The sequence below is a fragment of the Sciurus vulgaris genome (genome assembly GCF_902686455.1).
Source record: "Sciurus vulgaris genome assembly, chromosome: 3".
In the NCBI taxonomy this organism is placed as follows: Eukaryota; Metazoa; Chordata; class Mammalia; order Rodentia; family Sciuridae; genus Sciurus; species Sciurus vulgaris.
The window spans coordinates 122,647,725-122,674,924 of record NC_136463.1 but is presented as its reverse complement, the minus strand read 5'-3'; the positions used below and the strand labels follow the sequence as shown (position 1 = coordinate 122,674,924).

The following is a 27,200-nucleotide window of genomic DNA, read 5'->3' as shown; positions in this document are numbered from 1 at the left end:
ATTGACTTGGGCATCTGCAGGAGAATGGAACAATCTGGGTGAACTCTCCTTTGAAGAGTTCAGTCTTGCCATGTGTTCCATATTGGTTTGTGTATTTGAATCAGGTAATTCCAGAAGTGCTTTTATCTTTGTTTATATTCCCCTGAGAAACTCTAAACAGACTTCTGTTTCAGAATGTTTGATTTTCTTCGTGTGTGTTGCCAGATGAGCCTTTCTTTATGTAGTTTTTTGCACTTGATTTTTCAGCATTGCTTCACTTTTGTCCTGGGTGGTCATTTAGAATGATCTACAGGTAACAATCTGCCATCTTAGTCAACTAAAAGAACTGATTCCTAGAGTGGTAGCCTGGTTTGATGGAGTTCTTCTTCAGGTGCATGTCTCCAGACTCCCGTAACAGGACCTGTGGCCAGGCCTTAAAGGAGTAGCAGCATCTCCTAAAATGAGATTTGTAGACAGCCCAAGGATTTCCCATTTTGCTCTGTGCTTAGAGCTTTTGGGGGAGATCCATCATTCAGGGGTTAGAGCTGGTCCTAGAGGCCATTTGAGGACGGAAGTGGTGACACTGTGTGCCTGGGGAAGCTGGAGCACTGAGTGTGTTTTCTGGTCTCACAGAGCTTTATACCAGGCTGCCTTGCTGCTGCTGTTGGTCCTTTGATTTTGATTAGTTTGGCTTTTTTTTTTTTTTTTAATAATTAAAGAGGCCTGCTGAAGACAGGCTTTGTTTTTAATGATTTCATTTTAAAAAATGTATATAAAGAGAAAAATGCTTGTTTTCCTTTTATTTACTGTGATTATATATATCTGATTTATTTACTGTGATTATATATCTGATTATATATGTATGTGTATATATGTGTGTGTGTGTGTATATATACATATATACGTATATCTATATACACATATATTATCTCAAAAAGTTTTAGAATTTTAACCTTTAAAAAATATTTTTCTTTCCTGTGGTGTTAGATATGGAACCCGGGGCCCTGAGAATGCTACTCAAGCATACTACCACTGTACTATACCCCAGCCTGTTTTGATTGATTTTTGTCCCCTTTGGCAGTACTGGGGATTGAACCCAGGGCCTCACACCTCTACCACTGAGGTGTGCAAGTCAGTGGTGTTTGTTATATTCTTAGTAGGAATGCTCTTTAAATATGCTGTTCAGACTCTTTAAGTTTGGGCTTCTGTCTCAGAGGCAGAAAATCTTGAGGTAAAAAGACACTATGGGAGAGGGACTGAAATTCTTGCTTTGTTGATGCATTTGTGACTGATAATGTACATTTCCCCCTGACTCTTGTGGTTTATTGTACACTATGCTTTTGGATGGTGTTTGAAAATAAATTGCAGCAGTGCCAGCTCTGGAGCCAGACGGTCTGGTCTGTTTCATGTCCTGCCATGGCGGTCACTGGCATTTGTGACCTTGAACAAATTACTTAGATGTGTCTGCACTCAGTTTCCTCCTTGGTAACATGAAGGTGATAAAAACAGGGTTGTGGGGATGAAGAGAATGTAAAGTACTTGTAATAGTGCTTGGCACAGGGCACACTCTCAATTAGTCTTAGCCATAACTACTATAAACTCCATTTGCTAATCAGATTTAAGTTATCAGGACAGAACACAGCCCTGTCTTTAGCAAGACTTTGAAGTGGCTTGAAGAGTTTCTTTGCTTGGTTTCTGCCAGTGAAGGAAGGAGGAGGGAGAGGGAGGGGGAGAGTTTGCCTTTGCGTCTCCTTCTGGTGGGTGCCTTGCAAGGTGAGCCAGAGGCCCAGGTGGGGCTGGCTTCTTGCACCTCTGCAGCTGCACACCACCCACACCACTGCTGCTGTGAGGAGGAAGCTGGAGAGACCTGTGGAGCTCTTGGCGATTTGGATAGCTCAGGGGTTTGGGTGCCAAATGGCGCTCTGACAAATGGTGAGCGCATCCTGCGGGAAGGTTGCTGGGGAGGAACAGCCCATTATGGAAGGGCTCTGAGAGCGACCTGCTAGGACTGCACTTTTCTTCCATCTCTGAGTTTGCCCTGGAGGGTGCCATGCTGGCAGGAAATGCTGCTGACTGAAAGAAATATTCACTCTGTGTCCCTGTGAGTGAGAGGTAAGGGGCCTTTGCTTCCTGATAAAGTCATCTTCCTTGCTCTCCTCTCTTCTTCCCTCACTTACAAATATTCTCATGTCAGTCTCTCATTGCTTTTTCTTTTTTGCAGTGTTGTGGATTGAAACCACCTCCTGCCTGCTGGCAAGTGCTCTGCCACTTGCCACACTCTCAGTGTACTACTGGGCTACACTCTCAGCCCTTTTTCTTCCCTTTCTTAAAAGATAAAAGAGAACAACAACAGAAATCCACCACTCTCTCTGCTCCTTCCCGCTCGGGCTAGTCCCTTATCTCTTTCCTTCCACTGACAGCTAAGCTGTTAGGAGGAGCCTCCCATTCACTCTCAGCCCACTGCAGTCTGGCTTCTTTCTGCCTTCTCTGTGAAAAACCCATGCTCTACAATCATAGCAGTCCCTCTGTGGCCAGAACCATGGGCGTTGCCGTGCCTCTCAGTCTTCCTCTCTCAGCAGCACTGGGAACCACCTTTCATTTCTGCTGGAATGACAGTGGCCTGTGCTCTGGTGCCCTTTCTGGCTCTTGCTCTTCCTTCTACTTCCCTGCCTGCCACGACTCCCTGAGATCCTCACCTCTGCGTCTGAGTCTGAAGTGCTGACTTTGGATTGGTGTTTGAACTACCTTTATAATGTCTTTGTTCACAGGAACTTTGTTCTCACAATTAAACTGTGTCTTTCCACCCTAATCCCACTCCTAATCCTTCTACATTCTTCATCTTCTACATTCTCCATCTTCTTAGAAACTCTGAAGTATGAAATATTTTGGTCATTCTGTGCTTGCTCATCTTCACCAGTCCACATCTAGTTGATCAAAGTCCTAAATATTCAGCATCGTTGAAATCTTTGGTCTGTCTCTGACTCTCCATTTTAGCCACCACTGGTTTAATTCACTTATTATGTGGATTATTATAATAATTTTCTAATCTTCATTCTTTGCCCCCATTCTTGTTTCCAGCTCCAGTTTGCATTGCAACAAAGTGGTATCATTATGCCAAAATTTTTATCGTTGCTCACAGGCTTAAACTGCCTTAGTAGCCTTCCTGTCATCCTCCAGATTCACTGGCTCTGGAACTTTTAAGTCCTCTTGGAAATTGTCTCCTGTCTCCCTTTCCAGCCATATCTTGTCATTTCCATCCTCAGGATCGACTTCCAACCAGGGGGTTCCCTGTGCAGTTGCTGAAATGCTTCATGCTTCTGTAGCCTCTGTGGGGCAAGTTTTCCCTCTACTACCCTTCCTTTTGTCTATGTAAGAGTTCTGTGGCTCCTTTTACATTTTACTCTGTTGGAGTACAATATGCATATTGAAACGTATACCTAAGGCAGCTTGTAGTTCCAGCTATTCTGGAGGGAGGCTGAGGTGAAAGGATTCCTTGAGTCTAGGAGTTTAAGATCAGTCTGGGCGACATAGGGGACCTAATCTTACTTTAAAAAAAAAAAAGGACAAACACAATTGTTTGTCTTAGTGCATGTTCACAAATTGAATACACCCATATAACTAGCTGTCTGATCGGGATTCTCTGTCTTTTTTTGGGTGATACTGGAAATTGACCCCAGTGTTGCCCTACTCCTGAGCTACAATCCCAGTCCTCCTCTCCCTTTCCCTACCCCTCCTCCTCCTGGGGGTTGAACACAGGGGCACTTTATCCCTGAGCTACATTCCTAGCCCTTGTATTTATTTATTTTTTGAGATGGGGTCTCATTAAGTTGCTTAGGGTCTTGCTAATTTGCTGAGGCTGGCCTTGGATTGAAATCCTCCTGCTTTAGCCTCTGGAGTCCCTGGGCTTCCAGGTGTGCGCCACCATGCCCAGCCAACTCTAGTCTGTTTTTGAGGCAATGTCTGGCTATGTTGCTCAGGCTATCTACAAACTTGGGATCTTCCTGCCTCGGCCTTCCAAGTAGCTGGGGTTATCGGTAAGCACCACCACACCTTACTGGGTTCTTTTATTAAGACCCGGAATTTCTCTGCACAGAAATAATCTCTCAAACCCTCCCTTCATCCTCCTCTGGCCCTGATGGGTCCTTCCATCCCTGCGGTCCTCACACTTAGGCCAGTTGTTTCCTGCATGCCCAATGTGGTACTAGGCTGTTAATGCCTCCTTGAGGACAGAATCTCATTTCTATGCTCCACGCCTCACATGGCATTTTTGGTAAATATTTTCTGGTTGAAGGCCTGAGTTCTGGGGATAGATAGTCCTTCCACTTCTGGTGGAAGAGAAACATTGTCTGATGTCTCAAAAGTTTGCCTCCCTGGATCCTGAGGATTTGATCTGTGGTTAATGGTGGCACTTACTCAGTTGAGTTTGGGCCAATCAGCTTAAAGTACTCTGTAGAAATTAGCTCATTAATCCTGGAAGATCAAGAGTAAGCACTTTGAGTGCTTCCACCTGTTTGCATTGTGGAGCAGCAGAGAGGCCTGGCTCTCCTGAGGTCAGGGGACTGAGAGGTGGCCTCTACAGATTATAGGACCCAGTCCTGCCTGTCAAAGTTCAGGAGTCCTTTCACTTAGACATTACAGGGCCAGGCAGGGAAGTCTAGCACTGCCCCCTCAAAAGCCCTAGAGCTTTCCTTTCTTGAACGCACCCAGGATCTCTGTCCTGTTGTGTGTTTATTTATAACCCTCACTTTTAAGCACTGTAGAGCCTCTTGCTGTGTAGAAATCAGGATTGTTGGAGAGGATCAGAAGCACAGATGAAACACAGGAGCAGAACTGCAGAATAAGTGGCTTTCGGAGGTTGTTACAATGGCCAGAGTTGGATTATTATGTATTATGAGGGACCAAAAGTGATAGAATGGGAGGGGTACATACCAAGACCATAGAACTGGGTTTAATTTTTAAGTTGAAACCATGCTAATGGATGCTATAACTCCTCTTCATTGTATCTTTTGGGAAAGATTATTATTTTTTTCTTATTTAGATAGAATCATCACGTGAGGGTTTACATTTCCCCGTAGTACAGTTTTGTTTAAGTTATACCAAAACAACTCCAAGATGGTTGAAATGATTCAAGTGATCCAACTGTGTGTGTGTGTGTTTCCCCAAATCTGCCATTCATTCAGTTTTTTATTCTAGAGGATTCTCTATTAATTACAAAGGCATTTCAGACTTGGCTTAACAGGAAAGCAGAAGAGAAATAGTAGTCTTTTAGAGAATGACTTGGCAGTTCTTAATTTCTAGAATTGATTTAGATACACACTTTGGAATCCAATGTGAGTAAATGCTGAAGTATTTCAAGTTTCTTCTCATTTGCCAAACAGTTATTTGAGAATAAATTCTGGCTTAGCTTAAAGAAATGTGTTGGACATTGAAGAAGTAGATGAATTGACCTTTTAAACTGATTGTGTATTTTGATATGTGGGAAAACATCATATTAAGATGGAATTGGGAGACTGGAGTCAGTGGTAGAGCACTTTCCTAGCATGCATGAGGCACTGGGTTTGATTCTCAGCACCGCATATAAATAAACAAATAAAAATTAAACACCCATTGAAAACTAAATGAATATTTAAAAAAACTTATTAAAAAGATGGAATTGGTAGAAATCCTGACATTCATTTTGTTTTCAATTTTATTTTGAACTTCTTCCAGTAAGTGACATTTAGTATGACTCTCAGAAGCCTAGAATTAGGGCTACTCATATAGTCCTTCCCTTAGGTAAAATTATAAATTTTGGTGACACTTACAGTATTTTAGGTTTCCAACCTTTAGTCACTGTTGGAACTCTGCCAGAAAAACTAGATGGAAAGTGGAGATGGATGACTTTCTGCCACGTAAATGATAGATCTTCATCTGGAGAGTATGTTGGAAACCAGTGAACTGTGACATCTGAGACTTCTCATAATCACTGTATTGATGTTTGAGATCCTGGAAGAACTCATGATCTTGTTTTAAACTGGAAACTTCAGTTTGTATAGGGTTGTAAAAAAGGAGCATTTTAATTGCTTTCTTTCCTGTCCTATTTAGTTTGGTGATTGGAAAAGGATTACATTTTCCTGGTTGGGACCTATTGAACTGTATTGCTTAGATTTTAATTTGAACCAACTATCTCTTCCTTTCTTTCTCCACCTTTCTTTTCCTCCTTTTTCCCCAGGCAATACCTCTCTCCCTTGTTGCATGATTGGGTGACTCAGAAAACAGAGGAAGAGGAGCAGCAGGAGAGGGTTCTTAGGGGAAGGAGTTCCCAAGTGAGAGATGGCATAAGCATATAGAGAGAATAAGGAAATTGAGTTTTGGAAGAAAGTGAAGAGAAAATCCATTGCAGGACCTTTGTTTTATAACTGAAGACTCACAAGATCAGAGTTGAGTTATTTTGTCTGTGACCCTAAGTCCTTAGACTCCCAGGGTCATGATTCCTACCTAGTTCAGTATTTTCTTCTGTGTATATGTCATTGTTTCCCTGTTTGTGGGAAGGAAGGAACTATAGACTTGAGAATTTATTAACTATATAAGCTGTGGGTTCAGCTCAGTGATAGTGTGTGCTCAACATTTGCAAGGCCTTGGGTTCAATCCCCAGCATACCCTCCCCCAAAATAATTTCTTAACTATTATTTTATTTTATTTTTTATTTTTTGTGGTGCTGCCAATCAACCCCAGGATAGTGTGCATGCTAGACAAGGACTCTACCAAAGAACATCACCCCTAGCCCTGAACATTTTAATAGAGTAAATATATATCTGAGAACATATTTACCAGGCAGTAAAAATCTTATTTCTTTAGAGGTGTTAAAATGATTTTCGAGTGTCTTTGTTCATCATTGTAGTAGTTTAACATGTAAACGGGTTGTATGTAAACTCACAGTACCTTCCTTTCAACCATCATCTTTTGCCTGCTGTATGTATTATAAGAGATTATAGTCTTAGCCTTTGGTTATGATCTGTCAGTGAGGTAGACATGGATGCATGGTGTGTGCTCATGTGTGTGTGTGTGTGTGTGTGTGTGTGTGTGTGTGTGTATGTTGCAAAATAAGACTGAGAAACAGCAATGTGGTGGGTGAAGAAAGGTTTCTGAAATAGATAGGCTGCAGGACTACTACTTGGAGCAAGTTTTCGCACCCAGGTTCAGATCCCTTCCACCAGGCTGGGAGTGGCTAGCAAAGAACTGTCTAGTGTGGAAGCCACTAACCTCGTGTTTACATTTAGATTATGTTCAAATTTAAATTAAGTGAAATTGAAGAAGTAAGAGAAGGTCCTACAGTTGTGCTCCTCACATTTCAAGTGTGCAGTAGCCAACTGTGGCTGGCGACTGCCTTGTTGGGTACTGCAGGTGCAGGTGCAGCCTATCTCCATTGTTGCAGAAAGTTCCGAGTGACAGCACTGGGTGGCAGTTTCTCAGAGACTGGCTGGATAATGTTTCGCTGACTGTGAGTGGTTCTAGGCTACCTCCTAAACACTCTCAGTCATCACCACTGCTGTAGAAGTACAGCGAGGAGACAGGCATCCCAAGCCTGATCTGTATAAAAGTCTTTGGTTTCACTCTGTGCTTGGTTGGGAAGCTAATCTTCATATTTTCAGGAGGAGAGTTATTCTTGTTGTGTGTGGTAACAGACACCCCTTTTGACTTAGGGAGTCAGTTTTAAGGCATGAGTTTTTATCTTACCCACTTAACTCATTCTGACAGTGTTCTTTGGATTTCTGCAAACGCAGAGATTCTTCTCAAATAAAATGAAGTATTTTCAGAAGCATCAAAATGTTACATTTCTTTAAAAAAAAGCACTTTGAAGTCTTGGGATTGGATGGTAGCAGAATAATTTGTTTATATTATGAAGAAAATACTGAATAGCTTTTTAAAATGAAACTACAAATAAGGTCTGAAATTAATCCTACTTAAGAAAATAATACCTATGTTGATTTTAGTCACTTAAAAGGTGAGTTTTGTCAGGTATGGTAGTGCACACCTGTAGTCCCAGCTATTGGCAGGCTGAGGCAGAGGATTGCAAGTTCCAGGGAGACTCTGTCTCTAAAACAGGGTATAGGGCTGGGATGTAGCTGGGTGGTAGAGGGCTTGCCTAGTATGGGGAATCAGGGCCCTGGGTTTGATCCCCAGCCCCACCATCACCACCACAACAGTAAAGAAGAGTTTCTTCTTTACTTTGAGTTGAAAACAGTTCGGTAATTGAGTGATCAAAGTTTAGGCTAATGGTTTAGCCTAAATTATACATCATAAATCAAATACAATATCCAGTGTGTGAGTCAGTACCTTAATAAAAATTCATACAGAATAACTACTGTTTGGGTTGGATACCTGCCTTACTGGGATAAGGAATTGACAACTGAGAGGTGAAAAAAAAGCTGGATGGGGAGAGTAACTGGGTTTAATTTTGGGCAGTGGAGGAACAGCCTGTACTTTCTCACGTTTAGGGTCCCTTGAGTGACTGGGGCTGTAACAGAGAATGTTTCACTCTGTGATGCTCTTTAAAATGTTTTCTTACAGACACCCTGTCAAGCTTCCCAAACCCAGAGTCTTAGACAAGAGTTGTTGTGGAAACATTTCTAATATGGCAACTTTCCTGGTTAGTTTTGTGGCTGAAGGGCGGAGAGAAAGTGTTTTGTATAGTTTTGAATCGTGATCATTAGGATGAACCTAAGACTAGTAATATTTTTGGCACACATCAAGACAGAATAGATTATTTACCTTTACTAAAATAAATACTCATGGGTTTTTAAAAAAGTGACACTCCTGGCTGGGTGTGTAGCTTAGTGGTACAGTGCTTTCTTACCTGGTATGTGCAACCCCTGGGTTCAGTCCGTAGCACTGAAAAGAAAATGTCATCATGGCCGTCTTGGTTAAAAGTTGATGAGCTTCTCAGTTCATCTGTAGCTGTCTTCCAATAATTTTCATAGAAGCAGCAGGACTTTCTAAAAGCTCTGATTTCATATTCTTTTTTTTAGGGCCCTCTAGAAATAGATAACTATGTGTGCTTAACAAGTCTTTAAGGAAAAGGGGGTTATTGAAGTTTCAGCTATTGCGTAGGTAAAAGTTACAATCAGACACCATTTTTTTTTTTGTTTTTTGCTTGTGCCTATAGGTTATGGTCCATCTTATTCATTATATTAAAAATAATATTACCAGGTATAATTGCACATGTCCGTAATCTCAGATGCTTGGCAGGCTGAGGCAGGATGATCATAAGTTTGAGGCCAGCCTCAACAATTTAGTAAGACACTGTTTTGAAAAAATGAAAAGGGTTAGGGATTGAGCTCAGTGGTAGAGAGTCCTTGGGTTCAAGCCCCAGCATCTCCCCACCAAAAAAATGAAGAAAAAGGTATGCTACTTGTACCTCTGAGGTTATAAAAATCTTCAATCTTATTTATTTTAAGCTTCCCAAATATTATAAAAGCAATAAAAAATGGTCATTGAAGAAAATTGGGATAATATAGATGATTAAAAGGTGGGTAAGTCACTAGTAACCTTATAACCTAGGACTAGATAGGTACTGTTTGAATTTTGGTGTCAGGAATATAAATTTAAATGGAATGGGACTTTGGGAAAAAATGTAAATTGGTATTTTTGGAAATTGCTAGTTCTTTGCATTTTATTTCACATGAATTTTTTAAAGCAAGAAAGATAAGCTAGCTAGTTTTAGATTAATATTTGTTTGTCAGAGTAACTTGCTGGATTCTTCTTTTTTGGGTGTGGGGCTGGGGATCAAACCCAAGTGCCTCATACATGCTCAGCAAGCACTCCATGGCAGAGCTACATCCCCAGCCTGATTCTTTTCCTGAGAATTTGGTACATGTACTGAAAAAACCGTGTAAGTGAATTTTTTTCTTATACTTGAGTGTTTTCAGAATCATGGAATACATCTAATGAAATCTGTATTTAATATTTCTTAAAATTACCTATCATATTTTGCCTTTTGTCTCTTGGGTACTGTTGAAACAACTTGTTTTGATATTTGGTATTTTCCCTACTAGAAAGTGGAATGACTCTATAGAAAGTTTTGGAATAGAAGTTGAGTGTAACTCTCTGGGCTAAAAGTAGTGCAGCTCAGTGGTACAGCTCTTGCCTAGGTTCCTGGGTCCTGGGTTTGATCCCCAGCACCACTGGGGAAAAATCAAAGGGTAGGTTACTTCCTTATTGTTTACGGGTGTGTTTGAACAGAATAATGACTTTCAGATTTCACAATGACCCTTCAGTACCAACCTAGAGCTGGCAGTGTGAGAATTTTCTAGATTTGGTTAAATATGTGATGTCTTTTTATAGAACTAGCTATCTGATTTAGTGAACATGTGGAAGAAATGAATCTCTGGGAATTTAGTTTGAAAAGAATGTTGAAATTTTTGGCCTTTTAAATTTCAGGGACTTTACTGTATTTAGAACAAAAGAATGAAATAGCTATTGGCATGACTAGCCTTTATTTTATTAAAAATGGTTTTAAGTTACAATAGTATAATGCTTGAGTATCCAGTAGGTAAAAATAACAACCCCCAGTTTTCGTTGCTCAGAGATATCCTCTGTGGCTCATTTGCTATGTATTTTTTCAGATGCTTTTCTGTGTATACATACACATATATATTTTTTTTCCAAAATGCACATTATGAGTGTGATGTGGCAACTATACATATTGTTCTGCAACTAGGGCATTTTACTTCTAACATAAAAATGTTACTCATATATTTTACTTTCATATGTTTTCTGTATATTGTAGTACAATGAACATTTGATATGTATTCACAGATATCACTCCAGGTCCTTTCTCATGGCCTCAGCTCATTTTAAGATATTCCTGCCAGGCACAGTGGTGCACACTTATAATCCCAGCGACTTAGGAAGCTGAGGCAGGACAATCCAAGTTCCAGGTCAGCCTGGGCAATTTAGTGAGACCCTATCTCAAAATAAATTTTTTTTAAAAGCTGGGGATTTAGTTCAGTGGCAGAATGCTTGTCTAGCACTTATAAGGTCCTGGGTTCAATCTCCAGTACCATAAAATGATGAATGTATCATTTGGTTACAAGGAATAAGGACTCCCTAAAATGAGAAAAGTAATAGGGTGTTTGTTATAAAGATAGATATGGAAATAGGGAGATAGGAATATCATCCACAATCCCAGGTTTTGCAGCATCCCAGGAAAACACCCAGCATCTATCCAGATCTTTGGGAATTGCAGTAAAAATGAACTTTCCTGGACCCTGGAGGTGAACAAGACTAACAACAGGGAGTTTTGGAAATTCACTCTTCTTGATCCTCTAGCCTTAGCACGGTGGTGTTTGCTTGTGTGCATGTCTGCTTGCTTCTCTTCTGTTGTTGTCTGACTTCCTTATCTACCATGCATCTCTTCTCATGTAGTTTCTGCAGAGTCAGTATTTTGGCTTATTGAATGCCCCTCTGGCCCACGTAGCTTCTCACTCTTTTCCTTTTAGCCACAGCCACAGCTGCCAATTGCTGAATTCTCTTCATTATTTCCCAATCTTAATCCCAAGGACTAAGATTCTGGTCTTTGCCAGAGTCCCTTCATGGGACACCCAACTGCCCTAACCTTAGACATCCTCCTTGAATAAAGACATAACATCAGAAGCTTCTGACTGGGAAGGGACCTCAGGTGTGGCAGGTAACTTGAGGTAGTCATTTATGTCATATTGAGGGAAGGGGAGAGGGAATATCACCCCAATCAGCAAATCATAATCCTTATGTTATGTCCTTTCTAATTTAAAAATGCATATTCTTATGATGTACTTAAAACACAGTTTATTCTTTTAAGACAGTAAATACTTCCCTTGGAAGCAACCTCCCTTTTTCTATGTGGACTGTAAATTGGGAAAGCTTATGTCCAGTCTCAATTGTAAATTGTCTTAAATCGTGAGATGCAGATACCTGAATCATGAGGTGCTGTCCTACCTTTCCTGCTGGATTTAAAGAACACGAAATAGCTTGTTATGTTTATGATATGAGGTTCTGGAAAAACATACCGAGAACTGGCGGCTGCTGCAGGAGTTCATTTCCCTCTGTCAATAGTCTATCTCTGCAGTATCTTCTCCCTGGATATTGGAAGAAAATCTGATCCTCCCATGTTTTATGATGTACTTGGCAGTCAGAGTTCTGGGCATGAAAGCCTGTTAGTGTCCCTCTGGAAGAGTCCTCTAAGGTGCTTTGTTCTCCTGAGGGTCGCCATCAAGTACCCTTTGTTTTTTTGCCTGTTCTTTCTGCTTCACTCCAAGGCAGTGGCCAGAGGGTAGAATGTTTCAGTGATCCTTGAGCCTCTCAGCCCTTGACTTTGTGCCTGCGTCCTTTGGAATCTCAAGGGCAGTTTCCCTGTTACTTCTTTAATTGAGGAACATGCTCATAAAATGCTGTTAGTCTGGTTTCAGATCAATTGAAATGTAATCTGATTTGAGAGGCAGTGTTTCAACTCCTGCTTACCAAGAGGTTGTTTTGATTATCATTTTGTAGGAGTTTCTGTTGGGTAAAAGAAAAGCGAAGAACGTATTTGGATGAGAACACTCCATGGTCTGATGACATTTTAGAAAGTTTCTTCTGGTAGTCTTGAATTCTTTGTTTTAATCTGTTTAAAAATGCCTTTTTAGTACATAAACAAAATTAAACATTATTTCATTAAAGACTACACAATGCTCTTTCTTGTTAGGAGAAAAATCTTTTACGTTTTGGTAAGGACATGGTGCAATTTAAAGCCTTCATTTGATGGCCTGCTTCTAGCTGATAGGTATGTTAATCTGTATTTGATTGCTTTGGCTGGGAGTTGAAAAATCACCTAGTGTCTGGCTTAGGGTGTATTTGTAAGTGTGCTTCTTTTAGTTCTCATTTTGTGAAAAAGTAAAATGAATTTTCTTACTGTTGTTTTATTGTAGGTTTGACTGATTACTGGAGTTACATAAGAAGTTTCAACATTTTCCCGTTTGTCTACACACGTCCCTTTGTTTATGGTTTTCTGCTTGATGGGTCTTATCAGTGCACAGTGTACATGTAGATTTCTCTTTATAGATTGCTGTAGCATGACAGTGCTCTAAGAAGTGAACTTAAAAAAATTTTCTATTCCTGTTTTGGTTTAATTTTCATTACTGTCTTCTTTCTCCTCGTCTTGGAAGTGACCAAGTGTGTGTGAATATGATTTTATGTAGAATGTTTGATTACAACCTCTTCTTTTCTTTACTACGTGTATACAGGCAAAAGCTATATTTGTATGTATGGGGGTATAAAAGTAAAAGTTACATGTAATAACAGTTATTTGATTCCTGGGGAATTTTATTGTATCACTTGATATATTGTAATCATTGAGAAAATGCCCAGTCTTTTGTGTGCTCATTGATTTCCGTGGCCCTCCTACTGTTGGCTAAGGACAAGACCATCTACTTAACACACCTTGTGTCTGTCTGATTCTTATGTCAGTCCTTCTAGGGTTGGTGTGAGTACCCTGATTTTATATATTGGGAATTAGTACTTTGGTGGTCCTACAGTCTATCATAGGTCACGTGGCTGAGTTTGAATCCTGTCGTGTCTGGTTGCAAAGCTTCTGCTGTTTCCAGGGTTCTTGTGCCTCATCTGCTTTTGCTATCTGTGCACCCTTTAGGATTCTCAAACTATCAGGACAGAGTGAATTTCTCCGAGAAAGGTTCTTATTTTTAAGGTGGATCACTTGGCAGCTAGAGGTGAAACTTACAAGTCAGGCAGACCCTGGTTCCAACCCCAGTGGTATCACAGTTGGCTTTGTGACTGTGAACCTGTTATTTGGCCTCATTGTGTTTCATCATCAAAATCAGGACTGTCATACTAGTTTTGCAGAGTTGTCGTTAAGAATTGAATCTCATGAGTATGTAATGTATAGTAAGTAAAAATGATAATGATACTTAAAATAGCAGTTAGCACCGAGGAGCTGTGTGTTTCAGCCTCTCAGCTAAAAGCTTTTCACAGTTAGCTCATTTAATTCTTATAACAATCCAATGGGCAGGTTTATCTATTGTTACTATCCTGGTTTTACATAGAAAATCCTCAGAGTATGTAGGCCCTTATACTTTATATTTCTCACATCAGTATGAGAAATATACCTTTACATTGATATGGTAAATTGAAAATTCACTGAGTAGAGAATTTACTATTATTCAATAAACATTAGTTAAGTTCCTACTACATGATATTCAAGGTTGATAAAAGTTCTCCCTCCAAGTTTTATATTTTAGTGGTAATTTTCACATATTTATGCAATATTGCAACAGTTTTATTTTGAGGGATTAGAAAAGAATTAATTTTATAATAATTCAAACATTTTACAAATAGGAAAATCAGGGATATAATTGCCTACATTCCAAACCATTTTTTTGTGTCCTTAAAATAATCACTGCTTGGAGATTGAAGTGGAGAAAAATATGTTACATGCATTTATGAATATGTCAAAATGAACTCCATTACTGCGTATATCTATAATGCACTAATAAAAACAAAAAAGAAAGGAAAAAACCTAATGCTACTACATTGGTAGAAAGTGCTCTGAAGGTGATGTGAGGCATCTTTAAGAAATGCTTTCTACTGCCCCTATCTGTCCTTTCTTCTGTCATACAAAGTACCTGAAAATACAGTTGGCAAATAAGTTCCATAATGCAGTAATTGTCATGACTTGTCTTCTGCCTAAATCAGTGATGGTACATTAAGAGGTTAAAAAAGTTATTAGCACTGATGCTAAAGTGTTGACCACACTATAAAGAACACAGAATTCTGTCAGTGGATATACATTTCAGTTTAGAAGAGAGACATTCCCATACCAAGTGAAAAAAGCCCAGGATTTTGGTCAAACAGTTCCCCAGGCTGAAATCAGGCTTAAAAAAAATCAGCCAAACAGCAGATTTTTAAAAATTTAAAAGAAAAAAAACAGAAGAAAACACTCAACATTCTCTATAAATACGTCTGTAATCCTCTGGCAGGTAGTACAGACTCTCTGTGGGCTGGGAAACCTCTTCTTTCCTTGTTTGTAAAAGTGGAACCATGCTCTCAAATTGTGAAAAACTGTAGGAGAGTGGCAAGTCTAATCTTTAGAAAGACCTGAGCAATCATGGACTGGCAGCATTTACTCTCAAGGACAGTTTGATTATCCTCCACCTATTGTTTTTTGCTGAGCACTAGTGGATGCCAGGCTTTGCTACATCTTGGTGATATGAAGATTCCTTTTGGGATCTCATCTTGAGAAATTTGAAGTCTGAAGGAGAAAAACAAGGAAATGATTACATCCCAGTGAGGTTAATTCTCTGGTTGAGGCATGCAGATCTTGAAACTAATCACCCATTTTTAAAATTGTTCATTCACTGACAGCGTGTTACGTAGTACTCTATGTTCCTAAAGGAAAGGAAAGAATTTTATAACCAATTTGCACAATTCCAGTCACTCACTGTGTTGCAAAGCTTGTTCCAAGATAGAATTGAAGTGTTGATCAAACTTGGCAATTCTGTTCATAAAAACAATTCCTGAAGTTTGGTGCTGCCTCTACAAACCTGATTCAGTGCTAACAGTAACTGAATGTATAGTATGTGTTTTGTTTTGATGTGCATGTATTAATTATCATGCTTTTATCTTGTATGTATACTGTGGACTCTGAGGTTATCCCTGTTTAAACTTTCAATGAGGAAGAGAAATAATGAAAAGAAACAATGGCTTTTGTTTACCATTGTTCCAAGAACTAAATTTACCACTGTTCCAAGAACTCAACAAGTGACTATAAGATGTGAATTTAATGCACTTGTGCTTTGAGCATAGGTGTCCTGGTGGTAGTGGAATGTTTTACTTCATCCCCTGCTCACATGTTCACTTGCTTGCCTAGACTGAGATCAAGAGCAGTTCATTATGACTTAACCAAGTAAATAACTTCAATGCAAAGGAAACAGACCCAGGAAGCAAAATGGATTACATTATTTCTGACTGTCTTCTAGATCAGCATTTGAAGTCAAGGACTTTTACCTCTTACTACAAAAATATCATGTAAGGTAGTCTATTTAAAGCAGCCCCTGCAGAGCAGCCTGGGTTTAGTGGGAGGCACTATTTTCCCAGCAGTGGGATAGTGTGTATACCTTAATCTTCTCAGTTGGATGCATGTACAATTATATTATCATTGATGATTTCAGTAAAAATTTTGTTGTTTTTATTCTTTGAACCTAATCAGCTTTATTCTAGAACACTGTTTGGAACTAGAACTTTCCCTAGAAATTTGAACTTTGTTTTATGAATTATTTGTTTTTGACCCAGTTGAATTGACTCGCTTTGATTTTGATATTGACTCACCCTGTCATCTCCTGGAGTGAAAGGTGCCGTATGTAGCAGTGTTGCTAGTCATATCCCCAGGTCATCACTACTGTGATGGTTGCTCTGCAAGTACTTTACATGCACATCTCTCTCTTTTTCTTTTGTTTCATTTCAGTGGTGCTGGGGCTTGGACCAGGGTCTCTTGCATACTAAGCAATCACTCTACCACTGAGCTACTTGCCCCTGGTCCTTAGGCATATCTCTTTTAGTATTCACATCAAGCCAATATGCTAGGTCAGATTGAGTTTAAGTTTCTTTCTTTCCTAAGAACATCCCCATCTTTTTTTTTTTTAATGATGATGGGGTCTCCCTGTGTTGTCCAGGCTGTGTTTGAACTGGGCTCAAGTGATCCTCCTTCCTTAGTTTCCCAAGTAGCTGGAACTACAGGTCTGCACCTCTACACTGGCCATGTCCACTTTACCATTATTGCTATACTGCTTTAGCAAGAGATCTCTCACCAGGTGAACCAACAGCATATTCACCACAGCAGCTTCTCAGCAAAGAAATTTTCACTTTGTTTGGCATTGACTGCTTTTGTTAATTGAGATTGCTCTTGGCTTCTCTGATGCCTTCAGTGCCCTCACCTTAATGGTAGAAGAAGAAATCGACATCTTTCTGCTTTCATCTTGTTGTGTCTGCCCCCGCCCTAAGCATTCTACCACCAAGCCACACCCCCCAGCCTCCATTTTTGCTATTTGGTTCTCAGGTTTGCTTCAGACTTTATCATTCAAGGCTTATTTGTGCATCTTACTACGTAATACTCCCCAACACATAACAGTAGGCTGTGGGGCATCATTGTAGGGAACAGAAGAGTCTGTCATGCCTTGTGTTTAGTTTCATTCCATTTTTTTCTCACATTATAACTTCTGTTAACAAAGAGCAATGTTGTTCATTATCAGTGTACCATCAGTATACCCGAGGAAAGTACCCAAGGAAAGGAAGTCTGTTCATCTAGTCCTTTTAAAGCTTGATTCAAATAAATGGCTTCTTTAGTTCCTAAACCCAGACAATTAGATACCACAGAGGTTGCTAGGAAGACAATTGAGAGAGGTTGTTTTTGCATTAAGAGGAGTACTTGCTTGCTTCAGACCACTTGAAGGGGTATCAGGATTAGTTATGTTTTCTTCTTTAGCAAAGGCCATCTGACTATCTGGCATAGGTCTGGAGAGTAGAAAGAAGCACTGAGGGGACTTAAAAACACCACCTGCAATTTGGAGGGAATAAAAGAGTCCACAGGAAAAACCTTCCCTTCCTGGAGGAAGGGGACAGAGCTGGAGACCTCTGGAAGTCTCCCTATATTATGACTTAACTGTACTCTGCAATGGGTGTTGACCAATAAATTGAGAGTTCTGTGTAGTGATGCTTCACTTATGATGGGGTTATTTCCTGACTAATCCAATGAAGGTTGAAGCCATCATAAGTAAAAAATGCATTTAGTACACTTAACCTACAGAACATCATCACTAAGCAGCAGTGCATTTGTGAGCATCAATTGCTCACCCTCCTGATCATGTGGTCCACTATGAGCTGCAGTCCAGCATTGCAAGAAGTTACGAGACCAAGAAAAGATCAAAATTCAAAATTTGAAGTACTGTTTCTATTGTGTATATATTGCCTTTGTACCATCATAAAGTAAAAAAAAAATCATTGGGTTGAACCATCTTTATTCAGGAACTGTCCATATAGAAAGGGAACACACCTGGAATACCCAAAATACTTCTTTTTTAACTTAACTGGACATATATGGACATTTGGGCCACTGAGGTGCTCTAGATGTCACATAAGCTGATGAGAGAATTGAGTTCTGCTTGGGTGTTTGTTCAGTTACCAGCCATCAGAGTAACAGTGTTCCACATGGATTAGTGTTGCTTCCCTGGGTACCTGGGGTTGTCCATCTCCGATCCTAATTGAACTCTTCTCTCCTAAACAAACAGCACTCAGTGAAAAACGAACAAGAAAGCATAAAGCACCCCATATTTCTTACTGCTCTGATTTCATTTCAAAAATCTTTGGAATCTCATATTTTTTCAGGGAAAGTTGTTGGTATTTCTTGCCCTGATGGATCTCTGCTTGAGGATTTATTTATTTTTTTCTTGCATCTTATTTAAGCCATGCCACGGTCTGGTCTCAGTCTGTTCTTTCAAATAATCTTTCATTATTTCACATCAGGAGGAATTTTCCTTCCTAACAATAAGTGGAAAATCCCACCTTCTTTCTTTTGTTGCTCCTCTGTCCACTTTCTTGAATGCTATTATCTCCCATTTTTTTCCCCCTCCCTCCTAGTGTATATAATATATGAGTTTTTCTAGATTCAACCTGATGCCCACCCCAGATGATGATGATAGTTTTCAGTGTTGGGGACTAAACCCAGGGCTTCATACCTGGTAGGCAGGCACTACATCACTAAGCTACACATCCAGACTCCAAATTCATGATGAATAGGATTCTTAAGGAACGTCATATAACGTCATATATTACAGCTACTTGGGCACAAAGCTTATTTTCTCTGGTAGCTTCTAAGGACCTGGAGAGTAGGAAGCATGTCTATCTTGGGCTTTAAATTCCAGGTCAAGTTTAACTGGTTCAGGCTACTTGGTGGGAGCTGGTCCTTGTTTGTTAAATGGCTGCATGAATTTATATTTGTCTTCTGACTCTTTAATGGCCTTTTCTGTGTCTAATTCATACTTACCCTACTTCTGTGATTCTAGACTGTTTGGAATCTGCTTTTATTGCTTTTCCTTTTGGGGCTGTGTAGGGATTGTACTCTGTGCTTTTCCTTTGCTCTGTGTTTGGAATTACCTTTCAAAGAAATGGGACAGTGTTGATTTTGCTTCTGAGCCTTTCCATTCACATGCAGGAGTTTCTGTACAGATAATCATGTTCTTTAGGAGACTTGACCCATGCTCTGGTGTTCCCACCTTGCTTGACCATTTGCCTTAGAGGAGCGGGGGATTAGAGGACATGAATACCTCTGTCCTGTGTTCTCACTCTGGTCCATGGGGTACTTCTGTGCCACCAGCTTCCCCAGGAAAGACAGGTGAATACTATGAGAGTGCCCCTTCCCAGGACATCCTTTTGGGAATTTGCTCAATCTTTGTGGTTTTATATAAGTTTCTTGTCAAATTAATTTGGACCTTCATGGCACACTGCTCGTCCCTATGTACAAAGAAACAAAACCCTCTGCTGTCCTGGGAGCTGTCGGCAAACAGCAGCAGCAGTGCTGGTGGTTCAGAAGAGAGACTTTGTAGAGCAGAACACAGGCCCCATGTACAGCATCCTCTTCGGATGTGTGTGGTCATGTGCTGCTTAAAGCCCTTCTCTGTCAGGATTCCCACCAGCAAATTCATGCCAGTAACTTCCGTGTATTGCCTGATTTGTTTTGGGGATGTGATCTTGTTAATGTTACCCAGGCTGGTCTCCAGCTCATGGGCTCTTGCCATTCTCCTGCTTTAGTCTCCCAAGTGGGACTATTGCTGCAACGCCTGACTTTGTGTTGCCTTTTTAGTTGTGACACGGTATTACTGGATTCCTCTAAATATCCTAGTATTTTCAAAGAAGAGAGACTTTAGTTGATTTTTCACTAGCAAGCAATTTTGTCCAGATCATGATGCTAACATGGAAGTGACCTTGAAATCAGTAAGTACTCACGTGATGGTGGTGGTGTGTGTATGAGAGAGAGAGAGAATGAGAATGAGCACACTGGCTTTGACGATTAAATACACACACACACACACACGCGCGCGCTTGTGGGTTGTGGGTGGGTGGGGAATGGGATGAGATAGGATAATCTGTATTCCTCTTTGAGATGATTTCGAAATATGACTTAAAAAATTTTCCAGGTCTATATTTCTGCTGGTAGAAGTTACTATAAGTAAGAAGTTGGACCAGGTGTGGTGGTGCACTCCTATAATTCCAGCTACTTAGGAGGCATAGGTAGGAGGATCTTAAATTTGAGGCCAACCTGGTCAATTTTGTAAGACCCTGTCTCAAAATAAAAAATAAAGAGGACTGAAGATATAGCTTACTGGTAGAGAACCCCTGGGTTTAATCCTCGGCACTGCAACCAATCAGTCAATCAATCAGTCAACCATTTGGAACAATGAATTTGCTCCTTTTGTGCATCCTGAGACTGACCTTTCTTTGATTATGAGGGTTCCTAACTCACTGATCTCCTTCTCTGGTAATGAAGGTCCATAAGAAATCAAGCCAGTGGACCTGTAATGGCACGTGTTCCCTGTGTGACAAAAGAAATTCAAACTCAGTACTTCCCACTTCCCAGGTGCCTGTTGTAGAATGTTTTTCTTTAGTAACTTCAGAGTGGGATGCTTTTAAAGACAGTAGCTTTTAAAACACATAAAGTAGCAGATGCTTTTAAACACATAACCACCAACTTTGGCTTCGTGAGTTTATTGAGATTCATCAGGTAATTCTTCATGGAAGTGGGAGGAGTGCCCTTTACCTGACAGGGCACACCCGCTGCTCCGAACCCTGAACTGGGACTGAATTTATGTAACCTGCCCCACACCCCAGGCACTTGGGCTGATTTTTTAAAAAACTTCCGTTCCAGGAGGTATGTTAAATAAAACTTTCCCATATGCTGAAGGGGTAGGCATGCAGGTTCACTAAGCCCAGGGGTACGGGAACCAGGTGACCTAATCTCCTCCTGGGGAGATCAAAGTCCTGTGCTATTCCTGAGATCAACCAGCCTAACAGGTGTGGTGGGATTAGCCTTGCCTTCAGAAGGTTGAAAGCACATGAATAATGTCTCCTTTTAAAGGCGGCTTATAACAATGTTTCTCATGTTTCTCTGCCTAAAGATTAGTATTTCTCTAAAGTTTACTCAAGCTGAGGATGGCAATATGCCATTTCATTAGATGACTCGCCTCACTGAAGAAAGGCATTTAGACTTCCCCTAGACTGTCCAAACCCAGGATTTTCTTGCAGGAATTCCAAGCAACTTTTGAATCAGCCAAACCCAACTTTTACTTTGGTTGCAGGCACACTTCTGTTTCTGTCAAAATAAATTAGGCTGGTAATCATAAATTAGGAAATATTTTTTCAAGTTGTGCTTGTTATTTAACAAGCAGGATAAATAGCTGGCCTCAAACAAGACAAAACAAAAATAAAAACAAAAACTCAAGCCAACCCCAAGTTGGTTGCCTCAAGATCATTTCACTGTTAGCCCAAAGTAAGGATGCATCTTCTCTAGGAGACAGTAGGCCTTTCCTCTGTAACCGTTCGAGTTGATCCACTCTTGACTTTCCACATATCTTCCGTCACCTTGCCCTTTTTCACTTCTGCCCCTCAAATTGGGTGGGCAGTTGGGCAAAGGCCCAGGAGGAAAGTGCCAGGGAGCCGGTACATATCAGAATTGTGCTTCCGGTCTTTCCTCTTGTTACTGTTTCTCCTCATTTTGCTAATTTTATCCACTCTGTGAATGATTCCCTTTGTCAAGCTTATTGGAACGCCCTGTGGGAGGGATGCTATGCAAAAAAATAATTGTATTGCATAACTGGCCAGTCCTTAGAGATGCCAGATTGTCCTGGGCACCCACCAGAGCCTCCTCTCTGACAGTCCTGAGAGAGCAGGGGGCACTGCCCTTCAGAGGCCTCCACCCAGGACCACAGTCACGACCCTGACCCCAACTCTGATAAAAGGCTTATTTTAGGTTCCTAAAATGCACATCTTTCCTTAGCCAGAAGGGAATGTTTCCCTGGCTTTCCCCCTCTTGTGTGATTCTTTCCAGCTGCTGTTTCTTCACAAATGTCAGTTTGTTTCTCCTGTGTCACCCTGAGGCAGCTGACATTCATGACTAATTACTTAAAAGGACATCCTCATAGTTTATTTTGATGAAGACAAAATCCCAGAGAGCACTGTCAGGTACACTGTATTTGAGCAGGTGACCTGTTGGTGTTTGAGGTTTGGGAAACAGACCCAGAAGAAGGGTTTTTAGCATGGTAGTTGGAGGAGCCATGGAGTCCAAGGCCAGCTTGGTGGACTTACAACTGATGCTGTGTGTATCCACTGAAGTAATTCCAGGCCTTTAAACTAAACACCAGGCAGACAGCCCAGGTGGTCACTGGTCTTATGGAAGGGCTGTTGTGGAAGAAAGAATCATACATGAACTCTTATCTAGCTAATAATCAAATTAAATCAACCTCAGTTTGGGAAGATATAAAAATTATGTGTGTGTGTGTGTGTGTGTGTGTGAGAGAGAGAGAGAGAGAGAGAGAGAGAGAGAGAGAGAGAGAGAGAGATTGAATTACTTTGGCCATTTGGTAGTGGCAGTGGTGTGTTTGGGGGGTTGACTATGAAGGATACGTAAAAAATAATGAAAATGTAAACTTGTGACAGAACAGAATAGGTTTTATTTTGACATAGGCTGTTGCCTACCATTTTTGATCCTTTAGTATGAAACCTTCATTAATATGGCATATTATGGGTATGGATAAGTGAAAAATATTGAGTAAAGCAAGTTGAAAACATGGATTTTTGTTCATCTCCAGGGTTGCCACACAGGCTATTCAGGGTGGTGTGTAGTATCAATGAAGAGAACTCCAGGATGTATACCAGCAAACAGCAAATGGCCAAGTGAAAAATAGAGTGGAATACCATCTTTCTCTCTCTTGTTTTTTAAAGTCAGCAAACCAATTCACTTTCTTTGTGTGTGTGTGTGGAGGGGTGTGGAATGAAGGGGGCACAGGGTTTAAGCAGTCTTAGTTTATGGTACACTGTTACCTGGGGTCTGCTTAAAGCCCTTCTCGATTGTACCATTGCATGAATTTTTGCTTTGTCCTTATTGTCCTTACTCATTTATTTTCCCTTTAGTCAGTGTTTTGAATGTATACATATGTCCTTTAACTTGTATGTGTTCTTGTAAAACATGTTATTGTGTATGCATTCTTTTCCTGAGGCAAAATTCACATAATAAAATTGTTCCTTTTAAATGAAACCCTTGAAGCCAGACATTGTGGCACATACTTGTAATTCCAAAGACTTGGGAGGCTGAGGCAGGAAGATCACAAGTTTCAGGCCAGTCTTCGCAACTTAATGAGACCCTGTCTCAAAACAAAACAAACACACACAAAGTTAAAGGGGCTGGGAATGTAGCTCCATGATAAAGCAACCCTGGATTCAATTCCCAGAGCTGCCAAAAACAAACACTTAAGTGGTTTTCAGTACATTTGAATATTGTGTAATCACCACCTTTATATAGTTTCAAAAATTCCCATCATTTCCTATACCCTTTAAACAGTTACTCTCCATTCTCCCCTCTCACAGACCCTGATAACCTCCGAATCTGCTTTAATATTCTCAGGACATACCTATTCTAGATATTTCAAATAAATGAATTGCATAGTATATCACCATTTTTCTTTTTCTTTGTACTGGTGATTGAATCCAGGGGTACTTTAGCACTGAGCTATATCCTAAGCCCTTTTTTAAAAATTTCATTTTTCGATAGGTTCTTGCTAAGTTGTCTAGGCTGCCCTTGAATTTGAGATCCTCCTGCTTCAGCCTCCTGAGTAGCTGGGATGTGCGACTGTGCCTTGGCTCAATATGTTACCTTTCTGTGTGCATGTAGATATTTTAAAATATACTCACAGGTTGGGGATGATGCTTAGTGTTAAAGCACTTGACTAGCATGCTCAAGGCCATGAGTAGGATCCCCAGCATTATAAAACAAAACAAACAAAAACCCACTTTCTTTTTAGTAAGATCTGATGCTTTTTTTTGGCTTTTATTTATTTATCTTTGCATCTTTTACACTTATTTACCACAACCCTGAGGGACAGGTACTATCATCATCCCTGTTGTACAGGTGAGGATGGAGTCTCAGGGCTGCTGAGAGGACAGGGCTTCTGAGCAGCAGTGTAGGATATGAATGTGGGTGGGCTGACTCCAGAGTCCATGTTGCTTGATCCTGCTGTCCAGTGGCCTCTCTAGTTTCTGACATGTACAGTTTCAGAGTCTGCTTGCCCCCACACTGACAGAAAGTGGCCATGAAATATTCTGCTCTAAAGTATTCTTCTATCATATATACTATAATTGAATTATTTCCCCACTGATGGGATTTTAGGATGTTTTATTTATTTATTTATTTTTGCTGTCATGAGTCATATTGAAAGGAACATTAAGGACCAAGAAATTTCTAAAGTAATGCATATTCACTGAGAAAATATAGCCAAGCCAAGAGAACAAGCTAAAACACACATATAAATTATTTCCTCAGAGGTAACCACTGTAGACAGTTTTTAACATAGTGTTCCGGTCTCTTTTGTACATTTTTAAATAGGGGGTGGAAGTCCTTTAGGAGAGAGAATGATATTGTAAATGAAGTTTTATAATAGAAGCTTACAATGTACCATGAATATCTTCTTATCTAATTAATAAAAGTGGATATTTATTAAGTTTTAAAAATGTGGTAGGAACTTTATTTATTTATTGTGGTACCAGAGATTGAACCCAGGAACTCTCTACCACTGAGCTATATCCCCAGCCCTTTTTATTTTTTATTTTGAGACAAGGTCTTGCTAAGTTGCTAAGGCTGACCTTGAACTATGATCCTGTTCTTAAGTGTATTACACCATTTCACAGGAACTGTGTGAGGTTTATATGGTTATTATAGCAGAATAAATTTATTTGTTTGAAATCTACACAATTGGTTTTGTGTTCCACCTCTTCTTTCTTGGTTTTAAAAATTCAGCACTGTATGTGTAACTATGTATTTTTAAGTATTGGGGATTGAACCCAGGGATATTTTGCCACTGAACTACATCCCCAGTGCTTTTAATTTTTTTATTTTGATACAGGATCTCACTAAGTTGCTTAGGGCTTTGCTAAGTTGATGAGGCTGACCTTTAATTTGTGATCCTCTTGCCTCAGTCTGCAGAGTTGCTGGGATTGCAGGCATGCACAGTGTGCCCGGTTAAATTCATCATGGACTCTATTCTTAGGATTAATCTGTCCACATACCTTGCTGTGGCTATCTAGACATTTGATCTCACCATGGTTTCCTTATTTTCTTCTAACTGTGGTCCCCTCACAGCACTACAGGGACACCTCTGTATGTGAGTCCGGGGAGGTGTCTCTAGGAGATACATATCAGGGCACAGGATAATGGAATGATGGATCAAGGGCCATACATATACTTACTTTGACTAAGTGTCAGAAAAGGCATATTCTTCCCCAGAATGGCTGTGCTGGAGTCTGTACACCTATGCTCTAATCTTTGATGTGATCTCAAAGGTATGTGTATGAACACCTAGGAAAAGGAAAAGAAAGGTATACACTAAGCTGCCAACACTGGGAACATCTACATGGGAACCAGGAGGGACATGAGGGTCAGAGAACACTTGAACTTATTTGTCATCAAATAATATGGTGTAAGAAGAATGTTTTTGTGTGTAATTTGTCTTTATAATGTACTATTTAAAAAAGGTCTGAAAGCAGAACTTTTTCTTCAAGTTTACTATTACATGCAGTGAAAACAGTTGGGATTGGAATGCGTGGGTTAAACTTAGTCATGGAGCATGGAATGAGTTCTTTTGTAGCCTGGTGTACTCTGAGGCATTCTCTCAACAGTTTCCACAAGAAATACCAGTAAGCTCTCTTTAGAGGGGCCCTCACATCTCAGATGGCTCAGAGAGGTTAAGCAATTTTCTGTAGGGCATGGGGTCAGGAAAGTGGACCAAGTTTGATGTGGGGAGGTGGAACTGGAGAAGTGCAGCAGAGTAGAGGGCTTCTTTCTTGAGTAATTATTGATTGGAAGGTTAAGGTTTGAGGTGCTGGGGGGTTTACTGCTGTTTTCCTGCAGGTGAGGTTGAGGAAGCCTTCTCCAGATCAAGTTTTAGTAACTTCCTTATGCAAGCACTTCACTGAATGAATGTGTTCCTTTGGTGTGTTTACTGCACTCAGGTATTAAGGTACCGTTTGCCTTACAAGCTGCTTCTCTTTCTATAAAAAGAAAGTATGTGGTCTCCAAATCAGACTCAAGCTTCCTTCTTCACTTCTTCTGAAGTAAGAGTAACAAAGGTTGTGGTTGATCTAAGACAATCAAAGGTGCCCTTCCCATTCCTCTTAGATATTCGTTTCAACGAATAAGATACCTTATTCTTTCTCTGGAGTTCAAATGAATAATGATGAGGAAAGTAAGTGTGCTAGGGCAGGGAAGTTAAATATGACCTCTCCCACATCTGTCCCTGGCCCCAGTCACCTTCCCCATCATCCTGACTATATTTTACAGCTTTGTTGATAAGAGAGCCAGTGCATATTTGTGCCCGAGTCTTACATTCAGAGCCAGGCATAGGGGTAGTTACATGAAGTGAATGGATGTGCCATGCAGAAAGAGGAGGGGTTTGCACCCAGCTAGAGCAGTGGGTTGATTGCCACTCCTACACAGCGGTGAGCACACGTTTCCTCTGATGAACTGCCTGGAGACACAAGACAGGATGTTGATGATGAACGTAAAGGTACATATGTTTGTTACGCACAACTAAGTAAAATTTAAAAAATAAACCAACGGCAGGCAGATGCAGATATAAAGTCTCATCTTTTTGGGGGGATACTGGGGATTGAACTTTGGACTCCTGCAGGGTAAGCAAGTGTTGTACCATTGAGCTGTAGCCCCTGTCCTAAAGTCACCTTTTTAAGGCAAGGAATACCCAGAACTCACTGGTTAAGAGTTTAAAAGTACACATCATGGTTGAGATGGCAGAAACTGTGGCTTATCCGTTGTTCCCAGGATTGGTGAACTCTCTGAACTCTAGAGCAGAAATGACCCTTAGAAGCAGGTGCACATATGTGGTAAGTGCATGATGGATATGTTCCTGCCAGTAGATACTTAATGCTACTTCCTCTTGACT

General features: G+C 40.3%; 1 protein-coding gene across 6 annotated transcripts in view; it reads left to right on the top strand.

Annotated features, from left to right (window-relative positions):
• Positions 1–27,200, top strand: part of STK39 (serine/threonine kinase 39) — a 307,203-nt gene that overhangs the window by 4,208 nt on the left and 275,795 nt on the right. The window contains exon 1 of one of the 6 annotated variants that reach the window (XM_079131859.1): positions 9,667–9,850. The exons of the other annotated variants lie outside the window; for them this stretch is intronic. Within the exon in view, the coding sequence (XP_078987985.1) occupies positions 9,766–9,850 (85 nt within the window). The 5' untranslated portion in view covers positions 9,667–9,765. Of the gene's footprint in view, positions 1–9,666; positions 9,851–27,200 lie in introns of those variants that run through there. 6 annotated transcript variants of the gene reach the window in all.